Here is a 19,284-nt window from a genome sequence, read left to right as displayed (position 1 = left end):
GTCACCGTCACACTAGTGTTCAGTGGAGACAGGCAGCAAAGGCTATTTCTGGCAACTAAATAGAGGATTGGAACCAGTTCAAGGAATTCTCCCAGAACCAAGGAAAAGATAAGGATATGGAAAGTATGAGATGGGACAGAGAAATACTGAAAGAAGCTAGAGCAGTAACACTCGAGAAATGACGAGGAAGTACGGATGGACTCCAACTTATAATGGTTTGACTTACAGTTTTTTGACTTTATGATAATTAAAAGCGATGCACATTCAGTAGAAATTGTACTTCAAATTTTGTATTCTGATTTTTTCCTGGGCTAGTGACGTGTGGTATGATCCTCTGGTGATGCTGGGGGCAGCCATGAGATCGCAGGACCATAAACAGCTCAAACTTTAAAACCATTCTGTACCCATCCAGCCATTCTTCAGCACAGTGTTCAATAAATTACAGGAGATTTAAACCTTTCATTATAAAATAGGCTTTGTGCTGGAAGATTTTGCCCAACTGTAGGCTAATATAAGTGTTCTGAGAACGTTTAAGGTGAGCAAGGCTAAGCTATAACATTTGGTATGTTAGGTGTATTAAACGCACTTTTGAGGAGTTCCCATTGTGGCCCGGTGATAGTGAATCTGACTAGTATCCATGAGGATGTGGGTTTGATCCCTGGCCTCACTCAGTGGGATAAGGATCTGGCATTGCCCTGAGCTGTGGTGTACGTTGCAGATGCAGCTCGGATCTTGCATTGCTGTGGCTGTGACTTAGGCTGGCAGCTACAGCTCCAATTAGACCCCTAGCCTGAGAACTTCCATATGCTGCAGATGCGGCCCTTAAAAAAAAAAAAAAAAAAACCCAAAAAATGCACTTTTGACTAAGTAATATTTTCAACTTCTGATGGGTCTATCTAGACTAACTCTATTGTAAGTCAAGGAAGAGCTGTATCCCTGAAATGAAGACTTGAGGTTTTATTGCACATGGATCTGGGGAGTTTAGTTGGATGAATTCTGGGACCCAATTCCTAGCAGCCAGACGGGAATTGGAGAAAGTCCATGATGTGGAGGAGAATTCTGTCTGTATGTTTGCCAGCAGACCATATAGGCAACAAGTATTTAACATACTTATTTAAAAGGGTTCTTATGCATCAATAGACAAATGAGCAACAGATATGAGCAGGGCCTTCACAAAAGGAGAAATATAAATATCTAATACATAATAAAGTCACTCAAGTAATTTAATTTTCATTGAAGTACAGTTTTTTACAATACTGTGTTAGTTTCAGGAGTATGGCAAAGTGTTTCCATTTCTTCAATCCTTTTCCATTATAGTTTATTACAAGATATTGAATATAGTTCCCTGGGCTATATAGTAAATCCTTGTTGCTTCTCTGTTTTATATCTGGTAGTATGCATCTGTTAATCTCATACTCCCAATTTATCCCTCCCCTGATTCCCCTTTGATAACCATAAGTTTGTTTTCTATGCCAGTGAGTCTCTTTCTGTTTTATAAAATAAGTGAATTTGTATTATTTTTTAGATTCCATATATGTGATATCGTGTAGTATTTGTCTTTCTCTGTCTTAGTATGATAATCTCTAGGTCCATCCGTGTTGCTGAAAATGGCATTATTTCATTCCTTTTTATGGTTGAGTATTCTGTGTGTGTGTGTGTGTGTGTGTGTGTGTGTGTGTGACATCTTCTTTATCCAGTCATCTGTTGTTGGACACTTAGGTTGCTTCCATGTCCTGGCTATTGTAGATAGTGTTGCTGTGAACGTTGGGGTGCTTGTAGCTTTTCAAATCAGAGCTTTCTTCTTCACCAGATATATGCCCAGGAGTGGGATACCTGGATCATATGGTAACTTCATTTTTAGTTTTTTAAGGAACCTCCATGCTGTTTTCCATAGTGGCTGCACCAATTTATATTTCTACTAACAGTGTAGGTTGGTTCCCTTTTCTCCACACCCTCTCCAGCATTTTTTATTTGTAGACTTTTTGATGATGGCCATTCTGACTGATGTGAGGTAACACCTCATTGTAGTTTTGATTTACATTCTTCTAATAGTTAGTGATGCTGAGCATCTTTTCATGTGCCTATTGGCCATGTGTATACCTTCTTTGGAGAACTATCTATTCAGGTCTTCTGCCCATTTTTTTGTTGTTGTTTTGTTTTCCAAGGGCTGCACTCCTAGTATATGGAAGTTTCTAAGCTAAGGGTTGAATCAGGGAGTCTACACCACAGCCATAGCAATGGCAAATCCAAGCCGCGTCTGCAACCGACACCACAACTTGCTGCAATGCCAGATCCTTAACCCACTGAGTGATGCCAGGGATCGAACCCGCATCCTCATGGATACTAGTCAGATTCATTTCCTGCTGTGGCAGGAACTCCTCAGACCCACTTTTTGATTGCACTGGTTTTTGTTTTTGTTTTTGTTTTTTATGGAGTTGTATGAGCTGTTTGCATATTTTGAAAAGTAAGCCCTTGTCAGTCAGTCACATCGTTTGCAAATATTTTCTCCCAGTCCATAGGTTATCTTTTCAAATTTTGTTCTTGGTTTCCTTAGCTGTGAAAAAGCTTATAAATTTCATTAGGTCCATTTGTTTATTTTTGCTTTTATTTCTATTTTCATTTCTATTGACCTAAGAAAACATTTGGATAATTTATGTCAGAGACTGTTTTACCTATGTTCTCTTCTAGGAGTTTTGTGGCGTCATGTCTTATATTTAAGTCCTTAAGCCATTTTGTGTTTAAACTTGTGTTTGTGTGTATGGTGTGAGGGACAAATAATTTTAAATGCAAATTTCAACAACAAAAATTCCTACAAATTGGCACATATGTTTTTAAATGTGGAGTTGTAGAACTGGCCAGTATGGGGTGAGATGAACTCACTCATACACTTGCTGGTGGCTCTCGCCTCTCTTTGTTCAGAATTTCTGAAAAGAAGTTTAGCAAGATGTAGCAAAAGCCCCTAAAATGTTAAAGCCAGTAATTTTCCTTTCTCAAAATTTATTTTAGGAGTTCCCATCATGGCTTAGTGGTTAATGAATCCGACTAGGAACCATGAGGTTTTGGGTTCGATCCCTGGCCTTGCTCAGTGGGTTAAGGATCCAGTGTTGCCAGGAGCTGTGGTGTGGGTCGCAGACGCGGCTCAGATCCCGTGTTGCTATGGCTGGGGCATAGGCTGACAGCTACAGCTTCATTCAACCCCTAGCCTGGGAATCTCCATATGCTGTGGATGCAGCCCTAGAAAAAGGCAAAAAGACAAAAAAAAAAAATTTATCTTAAAAATTTATTCAGAACTTGCAGCCAGGATCTACAAAGGTGGTCACAATGTGATTCTAGCACAAAAAATTTTTTAATCTCTATTACTATTAGCTGTTGCAGATGGTGTTTTCAGAGTGCTAATGGGAAAGAAAAATGATATAATCTAAATAAAGAAGATAGAAAATTGAATTTACATTAAGAAATAGAAGAAAAAGACAACCAAAAAGGAAACAGTGTTACCCTCTTTGTTAACTCTTAATTCTTTACACTTTTTGTTATACTGAAGTATTTATACAAAATGCATTAATTTTTAAATTTATTTTATGTATTTGTTAACATATATAATAAAATTTAAGTCAGTATGAGGCTTATAGTAGTATTTGTTCCATTCTTGCTCATTCCTGATTCCTGGTTCCCAGAGCAAATCCCTTTTGATTTTCTTAGTTTTCTCTGGTGTTTAAATCTCTATTTCTAAATAATAAGCTTCTACTATTGGTTCTTGAATTTTCAGGTGTAGACATTGTCTATTGGGCTTTCAATTATGAAACTTTCACACCTCTGCCCTCATACTCACACTTTACCTCCACCACGTGTTCCCAGTTTGATTAGCTCACAACTTTTGGTTAAATTAATATGTATTGTTTACATTTAGTTTTGACCAAACCATGTAGTATACTGTTGTTCCATTGCTTTTCATATAAACATTGGTTTTTCCTACTGTTAATATTTACTTCATTTGTTTGTTTCCTTAGGTTCCTTTTACCTACCACTAATTCAGTCACCAATTCCCCCCACCTGCTGCCCACTGCCAAAATCTCTAAAACTCTTCTTAGCACAAACAGACTCTGGCTTTCTGTCTGGCCATTTTGCTTCTATCTTTCCTGGAGCCCTCCAGCTCCTATCTGGACAGCTAGCTCTCCCTGCGGGCTACACCACTGTCACCTCCGATTTCCCATCAGTGTTTTCCTGGGGATTCCCTTTGCCTGTCTCCTGATTTGGAACCCTTGTTTCTGGATCACATGCCTTATGCTTGTTTTGGTTTACTCTCTTGTTTTGGTGGAGTGCATCCTCTAGTATGTTTCTGAAAAAGAACTTATGGGAGTTAAATTTTCTGAGACCCTCCTAACATCAACAAAGTTTATTCCATACTCCAGTTTGCAGGTTAATAAACTACAGCCCATGGACTAAGTTAAATCTGGCTTGTTTTCATGCTTTTTCTGAGGTAATTAGTCATTTAGCCAAATATAGAATTCCATGCTAGAAATATGTTTCCTTCAATGCTTGAAGACTTTACTCCACTGTCTTCTGAATCCCACAGTTGCTGAGAAGTTCAGTGCTATCCTAGTCCTGTGTGTTAAATCTCTTATTTTCTCTTTGGGAACGTTTAGAATCTTCTCTTTAAAGCTGGTGGTCAGAAACGTTACAGTGGTTTTCCAGTGTATGGGCCTTCTTTTATTAAAAATACTGAGCACTCAGATTTTCCTCCCTCTGTTCTCTCTTACAGGGATTTCTGCTAGTCAGACACTGGATCTCCCAGATCAGTCCTCTAAGTTTATCTTCTTTTTAGCATATGATTTTCTCAAATTTGTCTTCTAGTTCTTCTACTAACTTATTTTGTTGCTACTGTCATCCACCAGAATCTGCGTTCCTTGGGGACAAGAACTGATCTGCTTCATCACCACCGTACTTCTCCAGTACCTGCACAGCACCTGGCATGTGATGGGCAGTTGGTGAATGTTGTCAAGTGAACAAGTATTTTTTTTTTCATTTCTTAGAGCTTTGTCCTATTTTCTGATCATTCCTTTATAAAACATCTCATTCTAGTTTCATGGATAGGATATCATCTCTCTCTCTCTCTCTTTTTTTTTTTTTTTTTTTCTTTCTCTAGGGCTGCTCCCACAGCATATGGAGGCTCCCAGGCCAGGGGTCTAATTGGACCTGTAGCTGCCGGCCTACACCCCAGCCACAGCAGTGCAGGATCTGAGCCGCGTCTGTGACCTATACCACAGCTCACGGCAGTGAAGATCGTTGTTAACCCACTGAACAAGGCCAGGGAGATCAAACCCGCAACTTCATGGTTTCTAGTCAGATTTGTTAACCACTGAGCGATGATGGGAACTCCTCGTCTCTTTTCTTTGGAAAAATCATTTGGAGATTTTTGAAGCTTCCTTTTGTTTCTCTTCTTTGCCTTTCTGTCCTCCAAGTTCCTTTTCTCCTAATGGCTGTTGTGGTCTCTGTCTTTCATGGTCAGTGCCTTTCTAAAATTGATCTCTTCCTGGGCTGTCCACTTCCACCTGTAGATCAGGCCCTAAGTGTTACCTGGAAGCTCTGGATGTGTGGCTGAAGCTGGTGGGCTTTAATGGCATATATCCAGCCCCTAGATGTATATGTCCAGCCCCCAGATCTAAGACCCCTGAATGAGTATGTCTGTAAGTGTCCAAAGAGACAGCTCCAATCGGGTAATCTGGGAGCCATATTTAACCCTCCTGTCTTAAGGAAAGAAATTCCTCCTCCCCTCAGCTGTGCCTGGGAGCCAGGTATCTCTCTGGTCCATCCTTGGCAGAACGCAGAAATCTGGCCTTCTGCCAGGATGGGAGAATTAAGTCAGTAATTGGATCCAAGGGCTCCTGAGACAAGCGCTCAGCTAGTCTTCCTGTGTTAGGCCCTCTGGCACCCCCAGTTCCTGGGATCTTGCTGGCTCCTCCAGCTCCTGAGCCAACCTGGGCTTCTGCCGGGTATGGCAGCTTGCCCCTTATTGCCTTCCCTGCCTGCAGACGCTGCTGGCTCTGGGACCATTGTTCATCAGCAGTCCAGCTTCCAAAATTGTGTTGACCTTTCCCATCTATTGGCTCTTTTCCCACTCTTTGCCCTTGTGATTTCACACCTCTCTTATCCCTTTATTGCCATTTTGTTAGAGTTTCCAGAGAAGGTGGAGATAAACAAGGAATTCTCTCTGCCACGTTAAACACACAGCCACGTATTAGTACGATAACCCTGTGGTAAAGATGGTCCAGCTTCGTACTACATGATGTGCTGCCCATGTACCCAGAATGAAAACACAGAGTCACGTCTTTAGGAGCTGTAGGCCTCAAGGGAAAGACAAGGGCAAGCACATCATTGTCATACACGTGCTGTAATGGAGGTGTTCTGGGCCCCAGTGGGGTCACCAGGGAAGTACCTCCGTCTAACAAGAGGAAGAGGGGATCACATAAACACTGGGAGTGTAGGATTGTGGGGAAAGAAAAAGACTTAAACGCATGACCATTTAGAAGGCAAGAAAGAGTCTTGGCTCAAATTGTTATTTTTATTGACTCTTCTCTCCTGGGAGCCCTAAGAAAGCATTGATTTCTCAGTGTACGACCTCCCCTGTCAAAAGGAGCTAAACCGTCAGAGGTAACACCTGAGTATCCAAGATGCCCAGCAGATATGCCTGGAGGAGCCCCTGGCCCACAAACCCCCTGTCAAACAGATGAAGGTGAAGGTTAAATGTAAGTGTAAATTACCTAAGAGAGTCGGCACCCAACAGGAGTTGGTCCTCCTAGCCTCCATTTCTTCTAAAGAAGAAAAGAGAAGGAACTAACACCTTCCACGTGTAACATGAGACTCAGATGTGCAGAGGTACAACTGCCTTTGCTTTCTGTAACACTCAACTTGCTCCCAAGCCACCATTTCCATGAATGGCGGGAAAGAAAATGCCACTTTAGGGTAACTATCTTCTGATGTTAAGCTTATTCTCTGTTAGATCAGTTTGCAATCAAGCTTATCTTTTCCTGCCTACTTTCCCAAGAGTGAGTTAAGCATCCCAGGCAGCTTATCATCCTGGCATCTGAAAAGGGGCCTCTGGCCCTCAGTGGCCTCCAGCTAAGGGGTCTGCCCTGGATCTTGGACATGGACCTCTATCTCCTCTGCCTCCCCTACTGAGGCTTCCTCAGCTCCTCTTGGCTCAGGCAGTACTGCTGCTAACTGGGGGCTCTCCCTGGTACTGCCATCGCCAGTGCTTTGGGCTGCACACCCTGTAGCCTTTACCCCTACCCAGGAGCCCTGCTGACTATTACTTCTTAGCCTCCCTCACTGCTCCTCTCCAGGAGCCTTGGGGATTTTTATGGACCTCTGCCATGCCCTACTGAAGGCAGGGGAGGGGGTGTTTTCTGAGCCCTCTCTGCCTGTACTCGCCACACTGCCAATTCCACCATGTCATTGCTCTTCTATGTTGGCACAGGGCCATGGAGATGGTCTCCTCCTGGAATTCCAGGTTGGAAGCAAAATACAAGTCCGTCTGCTCTGCAGTTTCCAAACCTAACTGGGCCCCTTAACCTTGCCCTCCCCCACCCAAGACACAGCAAGTTTTGTCTCTGAAGGGTAGGTAAGGGTGTAGGGAGCAGGCCTCAACTCAGGTCTAAATGCGCCGTCCCACGGACCTTGCCTACCAAGCTCTTCTCTGCCCTGCTGCTCATTCCTGTACCCACCCCACCCTCAGCCCAGAAAGGGCCTTCCCTTTTCTTTGTCATATTCTCTCCTTCTTAGCACTCTGGGGATTTTAGAAAACTGTGTGCTCTGACTCCCTGGGCTCTGGTTCTTGACTTTTTTAAGGGTAACTTTTTTGGAACTTAAATCTTCCTCCCTCAGCAAAGCCTGGCTCTTACAAATGAAAGTTTTAACATTCGCAGGTATTCCTCTGAAGTGAGTTTTGGGAGCCAGTTCTGGAAGGCAAAAGCCAAACACCCCTCCTCAGTCTCGGCCGGTTCTGCCATTCCCCTGAGCAGTGGGGGCCTCAGCCTCCTTGAAAGAGGGTCCTAGGGCATCCAGGTTTCCCAGTGATGGAAAAATGCATAAGAGAACTTCCAGCTTCCAGGTGGCAGGCCGTATTCTTTGGATCAGCTCTCCCCCTAAAGCAACAAGAAAAGGTGGATAGAACACATTTCAAATTTCACTTTTATTTTATTTTGTCTTTTTAGGGCCGCCCCTGCAGTTCCCAGGCTAGGGGTCCAATTGGAGCTGTAGCTGCCGGCCTACACCAGAGCCACAGCAACGCCAGATCCGAGCCGCATCTGCCACCTACACCACAGCTCATGGCAATGCCAGATCCTTAACCCACTGAGCAAGGTCAGGGATTGAACCTGTGTCCTCAAGGATGCTAGTCCGGTTTGTTAACCACTGGACCATGACAGGAACTCCTCGAACTTCACTTTTAAAGCTGAAAAGACAGAGGAAATGTCTAAGGCCACCTATAACCAGGGAATAAGTAGGCCACCAAGACACCAGTGCTGCCGGTGCCTGGTGGGCACCTGACAGTACTGCTCACTTAAGTTTTTACTCAGTGACCATACTAGCCAAGAGGGCAAGTGTTTAAGGGCAGAGCCCTCCCAAGCTGGGAGCCTCATGAATGATCTCCCCCACATTAAGCTGGACCCCCGGGAACTATACCCTTAGGACCAGAATGAACTAGATTTTAACCTGCCTTCCCTCCCAAGTCCTAGAGAACTTCAGAGAAGCCTTGGTGCCCTGGTACTAAGGAAAGCAGAAGGAAAAATGGAGAGGATAAAATACTGCTAAGGAAGAAATGGCCACACATCAGCCCTCTGCCCAGATTCATCAAAGAAGCTCAAATTGAGAACTTGATTTAAGGTTGTCCATGACTTTTGGTAACTTCTGCCAGGTGCTTGGCAAAAGCAAACATGTAGCCTCTGCAGAGGAAGGCATTTCTGCCTTAGGCCTGGGAGAACCCCCAAATAGCGAGTCAGGGGCATTGACCACCCGATCAAAAACTACTGAGTGCAAAAGAAACAAAACAGTGTGAATATAAACACTGAATCAAGACACCAAAAATAACCTATAGAGATGTTGAAACTGGCATTGTCAGATACAGATTTTCCATTTATTTATTTATTTATTTATTTTCTGCTTTTTGAGGCATAGTTGATTTACAATATTGTATTAGTTTCAGGTGTACAGCAAAGTGATTCAGTTTTATATAGAGACTTTATTCTTTCCCATTGTAGACTATTACTAGATATTGGCTATAGTTCGCTGGGCTATACAGTAAATCCTTGTTGCTTATCTATTTTATATAGGGTAGTATGTATCTATTAATCTCATACTCCCAATTTATCCCTTTTCCCCCTTCCCATTTGGTAACTGTAGATTTATAAGTTTATTTTCTATGTCTGTGAGTCTGATTCTGTCTTTAAATGAGTTCATTTTTACTAATTTTTTTTTTTTTTTTTTTTTTTTTGTCTTTTTGCTAATTTGGGGGCCACTCCCGTGGCATATGGAGGTTCCCAGGCTAGGGGTCCAATCGGAGCTGTAGCCACTGGCCTACGCCAGAGCCACAGCAACGCGGGATCCGAGCCGTGTCTGCAACCTACACCACAGCTCACGGCAACGCCGGATCGTTAACCCACTGAGCAGGGGCAGGGATCGAACCCGCAACCTCATGGTTCCTAGTCGGACTCGTTAACCGCTGCGCCACGATGGGAACTCCTTTACTAATTTTTTGATTCCACATGTAAGTGACATCATACAGTATTTGTCTTTCCTCTAACTTACTTCACTTAGTATAATAATCTCTAGGTCTACCCATGTTTCTGCAAATGGCATTATTTCATTCTTTTTTATGGTTGAGTAATATGCCATTATATATATATATGTATAATATGCATATAATATATATATATATATATTTCCTGTTTGTAACATTATTGTCTACGTAAACAATGCCAAGGAATCTATTTTAAAAGAAAAACTCAGAGTTCCCGTCATGGTTCAGTGGTTAACAAATCCAACTAGGAACCATGAAGTTGCGGGTTCAATCCCTGGCCTTGCTCAGCGGGTTAAGGATCCAGCGTTGCCATGAGCTGTGGTGTAGGTCGCAGACGCGGCTTGGATCCTGTGTTGCTGTGGCTCTGGCGTAGGCCAGTGGCTGCAGCTCCGATTTGACCCCTAGCCTGGGAACCTCCATATGCCACGGGAAGTGGCCATAGAAAAGGCAAAAAGACAAAAAAAAGAAAAAGAAAAAAAAAAGAAAAACTCAGTCACATTACATATATTAATAACAAATGTGAAAACCAAAATTAAAAACATAATTTGATTTATAATTGATCTAAGGAAAATGAAAATACCCAAATATAAATCAATAAAACATTTATATAATTTGTATCCTGAAAAATACAAGATACTGATGAAAGAGATCAAAGACCTAAACAGATGAAAATATTTACATTTGTAGATTGGAAAACTCAAAAAAATGTTCAAGGAACAATTTAGAATCAGATTAAAGAAAGGAAAATATAGACTTATTACACTGAAGCATAGGTCAAATGAAATTATCCAGAATGGAACAGAGAGAGAAAAAGATTTGTTTTCAATTCAGAAAAGAAGGTAAGAGTTGTGGGGTCTACATCAAAAAGCTAGAGAAGAGAGCAGAGGACAGGGGTGAAGGCACTTTTTAAAGAGATAACTAGAATTTCCCAGATCTAATAAAAGACACCAATCCACAGATTTAAGAGACTCGGCAATCCCAAAGCAGAAATCCTTATATAGACAAAAAAAAAAAAAAAAAATTGAAAGCAACCAGAGAAATATAGATTACCTTTGCAAGAGTGGCTGTTAGTTTATAGATTGCTTCTCAACAGCATCAATTAAAGTCAGAAAAGGGTAGAACTATAATTAAAGTATTGAAGAAAAATGACTACCAACCAATTCATACTCAGTGAAAATACATTTGGGGAATGAGGGCTATATCTTGAAACTGTCTTTCAAGATCGAAGTCACTAACTGAAGGAAATTCTACAGGAGAATCTGTCAGCAGGAGAGAGCAGGTTGGATATGCAAAGAGAAATGGAGTGCAAAGAAGGAGGCAAATACATGGGTAAATTTAAATGAGTGTTGGTTCTATAAAGCAGAATAAGGTCTAATAGGGTCAGAGGAAACAATAGGCTTAAACTATGTACAAGACCAGCATGGACAGAGCTCTCTAGTCCCCGAGTTGTTGGGGAAGAGGAGAAAGGTCTTCATTTCCTTTGGATGTGAGACTATAGGTAATTCCAGTCTAAGACGAAAAAATGAAGTAAGGCCCAAACAAGAGCAAAAGCAAAAACAAGAGAAAAAGAATGTAAATTTGTGTGACAAGAAATAAAATATATAAAATGGCAGCTTTAAACTTAAATCTAGTTTCCCTGTGGTGCAGTGAGATTGGTGGCTAGCATGCAGGTTCTATCCCCAGCCCAGCACAGTGGGTTAAAGGATCCAGTGTTGGGGCAGCTGCAGCAAAGGTTGCAACTGTGGCTCAAATCTGATCCCTGGCCCAGGAACTCCATATGCCACTGGGTGGCCAAAAAAGAAAAAGAAAAACAAAAAAACAAACCCCAAAAACTTAAAGCCCTTAGCATTCACATTAAATGTGAGTGATCTGAACGTTCCAGTAACAATCAATAATTGTCAAACTTGACAAAAAAAATTTTTTTTAATCCAGCCACAGGCTGTTTACCAAAGACTTACCTAAAGTGAGATAGAAAGTTTGAAGTAAAAGGGTGAAAAAAAATGTGACCTACATATACTGATCAGAATAAAACTGTTGAGGCTGTATTACTATCTGGCATATAGACTTTAAGTAAAAATTATTACTAGAGAGAAAGAGGCTTGATGTGCAGATATGTAAGGATCAAGCATGTAAGTAACATATCCTTAAAATATGTGAAACAAAAAGTGAAGGAACTAAAAGAAAAAAATAGGAAAATTCACAATCATAATGAGAGATTTTAACATGCCTCTCTCAGTAACTAATAGACCAGGAAGACAAAAAAAAATCAGAACATAGATTTACACAAAACAACTAGCAACAATGAGTAAATGGACAGAACATTGCACCCACCAATCGTAGAACACACTTTTTTTTTTTAAAGCACACATGGAACATTTACCAAAACTGATCATATCCTGGGATATAAAGAGGTATCCACACATTTCAAGCAACTGAAATCAATATAGGGTATGTTCTCTGACTACAGTGCCACTAAGTTAGAAAGCAGTAACCAGAGGATTACCAAAAACCTCAGTATGGGAGTTTCTGTCATGGCTCAGCAGGTTAAGACTCAGACTAGTATCCATGAGGATGCAGGTTCAATTCCTAGCCTAGGCCCTAAAAAGAAAAAAAAAATCTCAGTATATTTTGTAATTAGGAAAAATACTTGTAAGTAACTCATGGGTCGGAAAAGGCATAACAACAAACATTAGAAAATATTTTGAACTGAATGATCATGACAACACTACATATCAAAACTTAAGGATGCAAGTAAAGTCATGCTAAGAGGGAAATTTTATAGCCAGAACTGTGAATATTAGGAAATGAGACAAACAGCAGATTAGTTAGTTGAGCATTCATCACCAAACACTGGAAAAAGAACAGCAAAATAGCACCAAGAAAGTAGAAGGACAGGATTAATAAAAATAAGAACAGAAACTGGTGAAACAGAAAACAAACATTTGGTAGAGATCAATAAAGCCAAAAGTTGGTTCTTTGACAAGACTAATAGATTACGAACCTCTAGCAAGATTGAGCGAGGAAAAAGAATGGAAACACAACCAACGTTATGAATGAAAAGAATATCACTACAGATGGTGTCGACACTAAACAGATAAGAAAATATTGGGAACAACCTTATGCCAATACATTTCAAAATTTAGAATAATGGACAGAATCCTAGAAAAATGTAAGTTGCCAAAAATTACAATGAAATAAAATACGAATCATTTTATAATCATTAAAGAAATTAAATCAGTAGTCAAAAAAAATTCAGACAAATTAAACTCCAATCTCCTAAGACTTCACTGGTGGGATCTACCAAACACTTAAGGAAGAAAAAATGTTATTTCAATCCTACACAAGCCTATTAGAGGAGAGAAAAAGAGGGACCTCCCAATACTTTTTATGAGGCTAGCATGACCTTGATATCAAAACCTGATTAGGACATTAAGAGAAACAAAAATTAAAGACTTCTCTTTCTTCCTAAAAACAAAATGAATCCATCAACACATTAAAAAGATAATATATCTTGATCAAATTGAGTTTATCTCAGGAATGCAGTGTTAAAGATTAAAAAGTTAATCAATGCAATGTGCTGTATGAACTGACTAAAGGAGAAAAATCACACTGTCAGGAGTTGCAAAAAATTCATTTATAATGAAATCTCTTAAACTAGGAATAGCTTAGAATGTCTTTTTTTATTCTATTAAGATAACGTTATAACATTATGTAAGTTTCATGTGTACAACATTATATTTCTACTTTATTTCTACTTCTGGATACCCTACAACATGCTCATCACCAAAGATTTAGTTCCTGTCTGTGGCCAGACCTTTAAGGCCTTTTACTCATTTTGCCTTCCCACCCCTTCCTCCGGCAACCACTACTCTGTTCTCTGTATATACGTGCTTATTTTTGTTTGGTTTGGTTTCTTCCCTTGTTTGGAGTTTTTTTTAGTTTGTTTATTTATTTTTTATATTCCACATGTGAGTGGAATCATACAGTGTCTTTCTTCATCTGACTAATTTCATTTAGCATAGTACCTTTAAGGTCCATCCATGTTGTCACAAACAGCAAGATTTCATCTTTTTTACGGCTAGGTATTATTCCATTGTGTGTGCGTGTGTGTGGGTGTGTGTGTGTACCACAACTTCTTTATCCATTCATCTGCTGATGGGTGCTTAGGTTGCTTCCATGTCCTGGCTATTGTAACTAATTCTGCAATGAACACAAAGGTGTATATGTATATATCTTTTAAGATTTGTGTTTTTATATTCTTTGGATAAATATCCAGAAGTAGGATAGGTGGATCATATGGTAGTTCTGTTCTTAATTTTTTGAGGAATTACTGTACTGTCTTCCACAGTGGCTGCGTCAATTTACATCCCCACCAGCAGTGTAAGATGGTTGCCTTTTTTCCATATTCTTGCCAACACTTGTTATCTCTCTTCTTTTTTATTATAGCCATTCTGACAGATATGAGGTGGTATCTCATTGTGGTTTTGATTTGCATTTCCCTGATATTTACTGATGTAGAGAGCATCTTTTCGTGTGCCTGTTGCTCAGCTGTATGCCTTCTTTGGGAAAATATCTATTCAGCTCCTCTGTCCATTTTTAAATTGAGTTGTTTTTTTATTGTTGAGTTGTATGCATTCTTTATATATCTTCGATATTAAACATCTCTTTTAAAATAACATGTGTCAGGATAGACCAGGCTAAGGCTGCAGTAACAAAACCCCCAACTGGAGGAGCTTAACCATTAACTAAAGTTTCTCTCTCATCAGATAAATCCCATGTAGTTTCAGAAGATCTCCAGGGCAGTTCCCTTCCATGCTGTGTCTCAGGAATCTTATCAGGCCCCTTAGGCTTTGCTATGTTAATTGTAGCTTTGAGACTCACAATGAAGAGCTGGAGGGTCCTGCAATGAGTTTTTATGGCCAGGTCTAGATGGGGCATATGTCACTTCCACTCACATCCCATTAACTATAACTCAGTCAGATCACATAAACCCAACCCAATTTTAGGAGTAACAGAAGTATTAGCTTCCTAGGTGCCCAGAAGGAGGAAAAATAAAAATGGGTCTTAAGGAACACGTGGCATGGTCTCTGCCACAGCTGAAAAAGGATATCTACAGAAAACCTGCCACAAACATATGTGATAATGAAACTAGAAAGTTTTTCCTCTGATAGTGGAAATAACACAAGGATGCCTGCTAACACTGTCTCTATTCAGCATTATGCTAGAGGTCTTAAATAATGCAATACGAAAAGTAAAGTGTAAAAGGGTTGGAAGTGAAGCAGCAATATTGTCAGTATTTTCAGATGGTATTATTTTGAACACAGAAGGTTCAGACGACTGCAAACAAACTATTAGAATTAATGAGAGAGTTTAGTAGGTTTGGTATATACATATTAAAGATCTCGAAATCATTTATATTTCTACGTATCATCAACAGGAAAAAAGTATTTTTTTAAAATGCTGTTTATAGTGGCATCCCAAAATCAAGACTCTAGGAATAAATTTTACAAAAGATGTGTTCAGTTCTCTACAAAAATAATTGTAAAACTTTATTTAGAAATATTTAGAAAGACCGAAATAAATGGAAAGCTATATCATGCTCGTGGATTGGAAGACTTAATTGTAAAGATGTCATTTCTCCCTAAATTGAAATCTAGATTTGATTCAGTTCCTATAAAAATTTCAGCAGGTTTCTTGGGGGCTGTTTCATCTTTGTGGAACTTGACAACTGCTTTCTCAAATTTATATGGAAAATGTAAAAGGTCAAGAATTTGCTGAGACATTCTTTTTTTTTTTTTTTTTTTTTTTGCTTTTTTGGGGCTGCACTCACAGCATATCAAAGTTCCCAGGCTAGGGGTTGAATTGGAACTAAAGCTGCCGGCCTACACCACAGCCACAGCAATGCAGGATCCCTGACCCACTGAGCAAGGCCAGGGATTGAACCCGCATCCTCATGGATCCTCGTTGGATTTGTTTCTGCTGCACCTGGACTGGAACTCCCTGCCAAGACATTCTTAAAGAAGAACAGTGTGGGGAGATTTACTTAATAAGACATCAAAATCTGTGCTACAGCTCTGTGAAGCAAGGTGGTGTGATGTTGTACAAGGACAGCAAATAGAGCCACAGAACCGAGAGTGGAGGAACAGGGCCCTGCACAGATGGGCACTAGGTGTGCCACACAGGTGACAGTGCACAGCAGCAGGGCAGAGGAGGTCTTTTTGGTAAACGATGCTGGAATAATTGACTATCCAAATGGAAAAGAATTTCATAGGACTCTCATCATGCATGGAAAAGAAAACTTTTATAAAGCCGTTATGAGATAATGTAGGAAAATATCTTTGAAACTCAAAATGCACTAGCCATAAAGGAAAAAGCTAACAACCCAACTACATAAAAATTAAGAATGTTTGTTTTCAAAGGATTCCATTAAAAGAACAATAAGAGAAGCCATCAGGTGAGAGAAGGTATTTATAACACACAGAACCAACCAACATAAGGTTAATGTTTGGAATATATGAAGAACTCTACAAATCAATGATAAAAAGGACAACCCAAAATATGGGCAAGAGATTTGAACAGGCACTTCACAGAAAAGCTTGAACATTTAATGATATATATGAATAAATGCTCAGGCTCATTGGTAAGAACATTAAAACCACAATGAAATGTAACTACACATATATCAGTTGGGAAAATCCCTCCCTGATTATTTTCTCAATGGTGTAGCGCCAATGAAATTCTCATGCACTACTGGTTGGAGGGTAAATGGCTACCACCACTTTAGAAAATTTGTTTGGCATTATCTAGTAAACTGCTAACACATCTACCCAATGGCCCAGCCATTCCACTCTTGGGTACATATCCTAAGAAATATATGCATGTGCACCCAGGAGGACTTGTGCAAGGATTTTCATAGCAGCATTGTTTGTCATCGCCTAAAGCCAAAATCAGACCAAGTCCATCAACAGTAATATAGAACAATTTTTGGTATATAATCATGCAATAGAATATTATGCTGCAATAAAACTGGTTTGACTGCATGAATTTTATGAACAAGGTAAAAAAGGCTAATGAAAGAATATGTTCAGTATGATTCCATTTATAAAATTTCAGAAGCAGGCAAAATGAATGTCTGTTTTTAGGGGTGCATAAATACATGGTAAAAGCTATAAAGGAAAGCAAGAGAATTAATATGATAAAAGTAAGAATAGCAATTAGCTTCCACTGGAGTGTAGGGTTGTGATAGGGAACTTCTGTATCTTAACATAGGTGAAGGTTAAAACAGGATATATTTTATAACTTTTCATCAAAACACATGTGTTTCATGCCCCTTTTCGTGCATGTTTTATCATACAGTTTTTAATATATACTGAATCAAAATATTATATCTCCACATAAACATTACCTAATTTCATCCTTACCACAAGATCCTGCCAAGCAAGTATTATCTCATTTTACAGATAGGAAAACTGAAGTTCAAATAGCTAAGCATTTTATTTTTTCAAATAACTTGGTTATTTGCCTAAGGCATGCTAGTGAGGGAGGGAACCAGAGCTTTCACCCAAATCCCACCCCAAATCTCCCTAAGTCCGATTCATACTCTTCCCGTGATGGTTGATCCTCTGTAGCTTCTGCAGTTCACTGGAGCACTAAACCTAACCTGCTCCTTCTCCATTCTCAGAGCCAGGCAGTGTCACCCATCAGACAGCCCACATCTTGCCCATGTCTTTTCCAAAGTAGGCCTTCCCATCCCCTTAGCAGCCCAGTCCTCCAAAGCCAGTAGTGGCCCATGCAGTCAGTCTTCATCCCATCACCCACCCACCTGGTCCAGGCTGAATCCCATCCTTCATCTTTGATCCACAAAATCCCCTATTTGCACTGAGGCACTGTGTGTAACTATTGTCCCATACATGATTAGAGGACGGCAGTGCCTCGAGGATCCTGCATTGGGGGAGTCCTCATGTTCCTCCAGTATATTCTGACCCTAGCCATCTACATTGCTCTCTGGGAGCTACTCTGGCTGTGGAAGATGCTGAAGGAGAGGCACATAGTTCCTGAGGTAGCACTTTTACTTGGCATAAGGGAGCTGGCCCGCCCAGCAGAGAGTGCCAGGGTCTGCTCCCACTCAGGACGATGTCCCAAGATTTTGGGTGCCTGCCTGAATTCCAGTGCCAGCAACATCTGTGCTCTCCCCACCTAGGCAGGTACCAAGTGGTCGGGGGTATCATCTCTCCTGTCAATGACAACTACGGGAAGAAAGACCTCGTGGCTGCCCGGCACCGGGTGGCCATGGCCCGGCTGGCCCTGCAGACATCTGACTGGATCCGGGTGGACCCCTGGGAGAGTGAGCAGGCACAGTGGATGGAGACGGTCAAGGTGCTGAGGTAACGGTGGGCAGGTGCTCATGGGATGAGCAGGAGCCAAAGTCCTATCTGCAGAGCTTGCGGAATAAACACAGGGATGGAGTGTTGAATGGGGCTTCTGCCAGGCTTTCTTAGGCAAATCTGAAAAGTGTTTCTCCTTAAGGGAGAGAAACCAACAGATTCACATTCTCAGAGAGGTCCTGAGAGGAAAAATCACAAACCACCGTCCTTCAGGGTACACTTTGTGGAAATGCCTGGTCTTGTTTCAGAGGACTGAGCATCCAGGCTCCAGGGTCACCACTCAATTGCTGTGTGATGACAGGCACATGACAACTTCTCTGGGACACATTTCTCACCTGGGACAATACAACCTAATGAGGATTATGGAAATGTAAATCACTTTTCTGACCCAGAACCACATAATCATATTCAATAAGTGAGACCTTTTATTATTGTCATCACTGACTAGGTTGAAAATTGCATCAGCATAAGAGACTGTCTTTTCTAATTGTACAATCCTAGGTTCTGTACATCTAGACTTAAATTGTGAATCTAGAAATAGTTACAGGGTATTTATTTTCTTTTGTAATCACTGTTTGTGTTCAGCATCAGTAACGTAAGTACTCAAAAGCCCTGGCAAGCTCTGTACATCAGGACAGTGGGTCACTAACGTGTCTAGGAAACTTTCCTTGGAGGTTTCCAGAGAAGCAGGAAGTCCCGCCTGTCCTGGCTGTCAGAGGGGATTGTGAGGTGGGCCTGCCTCTCACTGATGACATCCAGCTCTGCTGGAAGGAATCACACGTTGTGGGCTATGTCTGTTACCTCTGTGGGAGCACTAAGATTGTCAGAGAAAGGAGACACGAGGGACAAAGTTGAATAGTTGGCAGGCATGTTCATGATGTGTTTTGGTTTTTATTTTTAGCCTTTTTTTTTTTTTTTTTTTTTTTTATGGCCGCACCTGCGGTATATGGAAGTTCCCAGGCTAGGGTCAAATCAGAGCTACAGCTGCCGGCCTACACCACAACCACAGCAACACAGGATCCAAGCCGCATCTGTGACCTACACCACAGCTCATGGCAACGCCGGATCCTTAACCCACTGAGCAAGGTCAGGGATCGAATCCTAATC

At 40.8% G+C, this 19,284-nt stretch overlaps 1 protein-coding gene across 11 annotated transcripts in view; it reads left to right on the top strand.

Annotated features, from left to right (window-relative positions):
• NMNAT3 (nicotinamide nucleotide adenylyltransferase 3) overlaps nt 1–19,284 on the top strand; it is a 149,858-nt gene that overhangs the window by 93,423 nt on the left and 37,151 nt on the right. For 8 of the 11 annotated variants that reach the window (XR_014824027.1, XM_084989857.1, XM_084989859.1 and 5 more), the window contains one exon: nt 17,994–18,177. The exons of 2 other annotated variants lie outside the window; for them this stretch is intronic. Coding sequence is in view for 8 of the 9 variants with exons in the window: in XM_084989857.1 (XP_084845983.1) it covers nt 17,994–18,177 (184 nt within the window). In the remaining variant the exon portion in view is untranslated. Of the gene's footprint in view, nt 1–4,892; nt 5,008–17,993; nt 18,178–19,284 lie in introns of all 11 variants that reach the window. One more of the 11 variants, XM_084989856.1, reaches the window with a different exon arrangement.

This window comes from Sus scrofa, chromosome 13, assembly GCF_054392235.1.
Source record: "Sus scrofa isolate SSC_HxYL_T2T_F1_AM1 chromosome 13, Sscrofa_HxYL_maternal_Yorkshire_Landrace_v2.0, whole genome shotgun sequence".
NCBI classification, from domain to species: Eukaryota; Metazoa; Chordata; class Mammalia; order Artiodactyla; family Suidae; genus Sus; species Sus scrofa.
The sequence above is the reverse complement of the archived record's forward strand: the minus strand, read 5'-3'. Positions and strand labels throughout refer to the sequence as shown.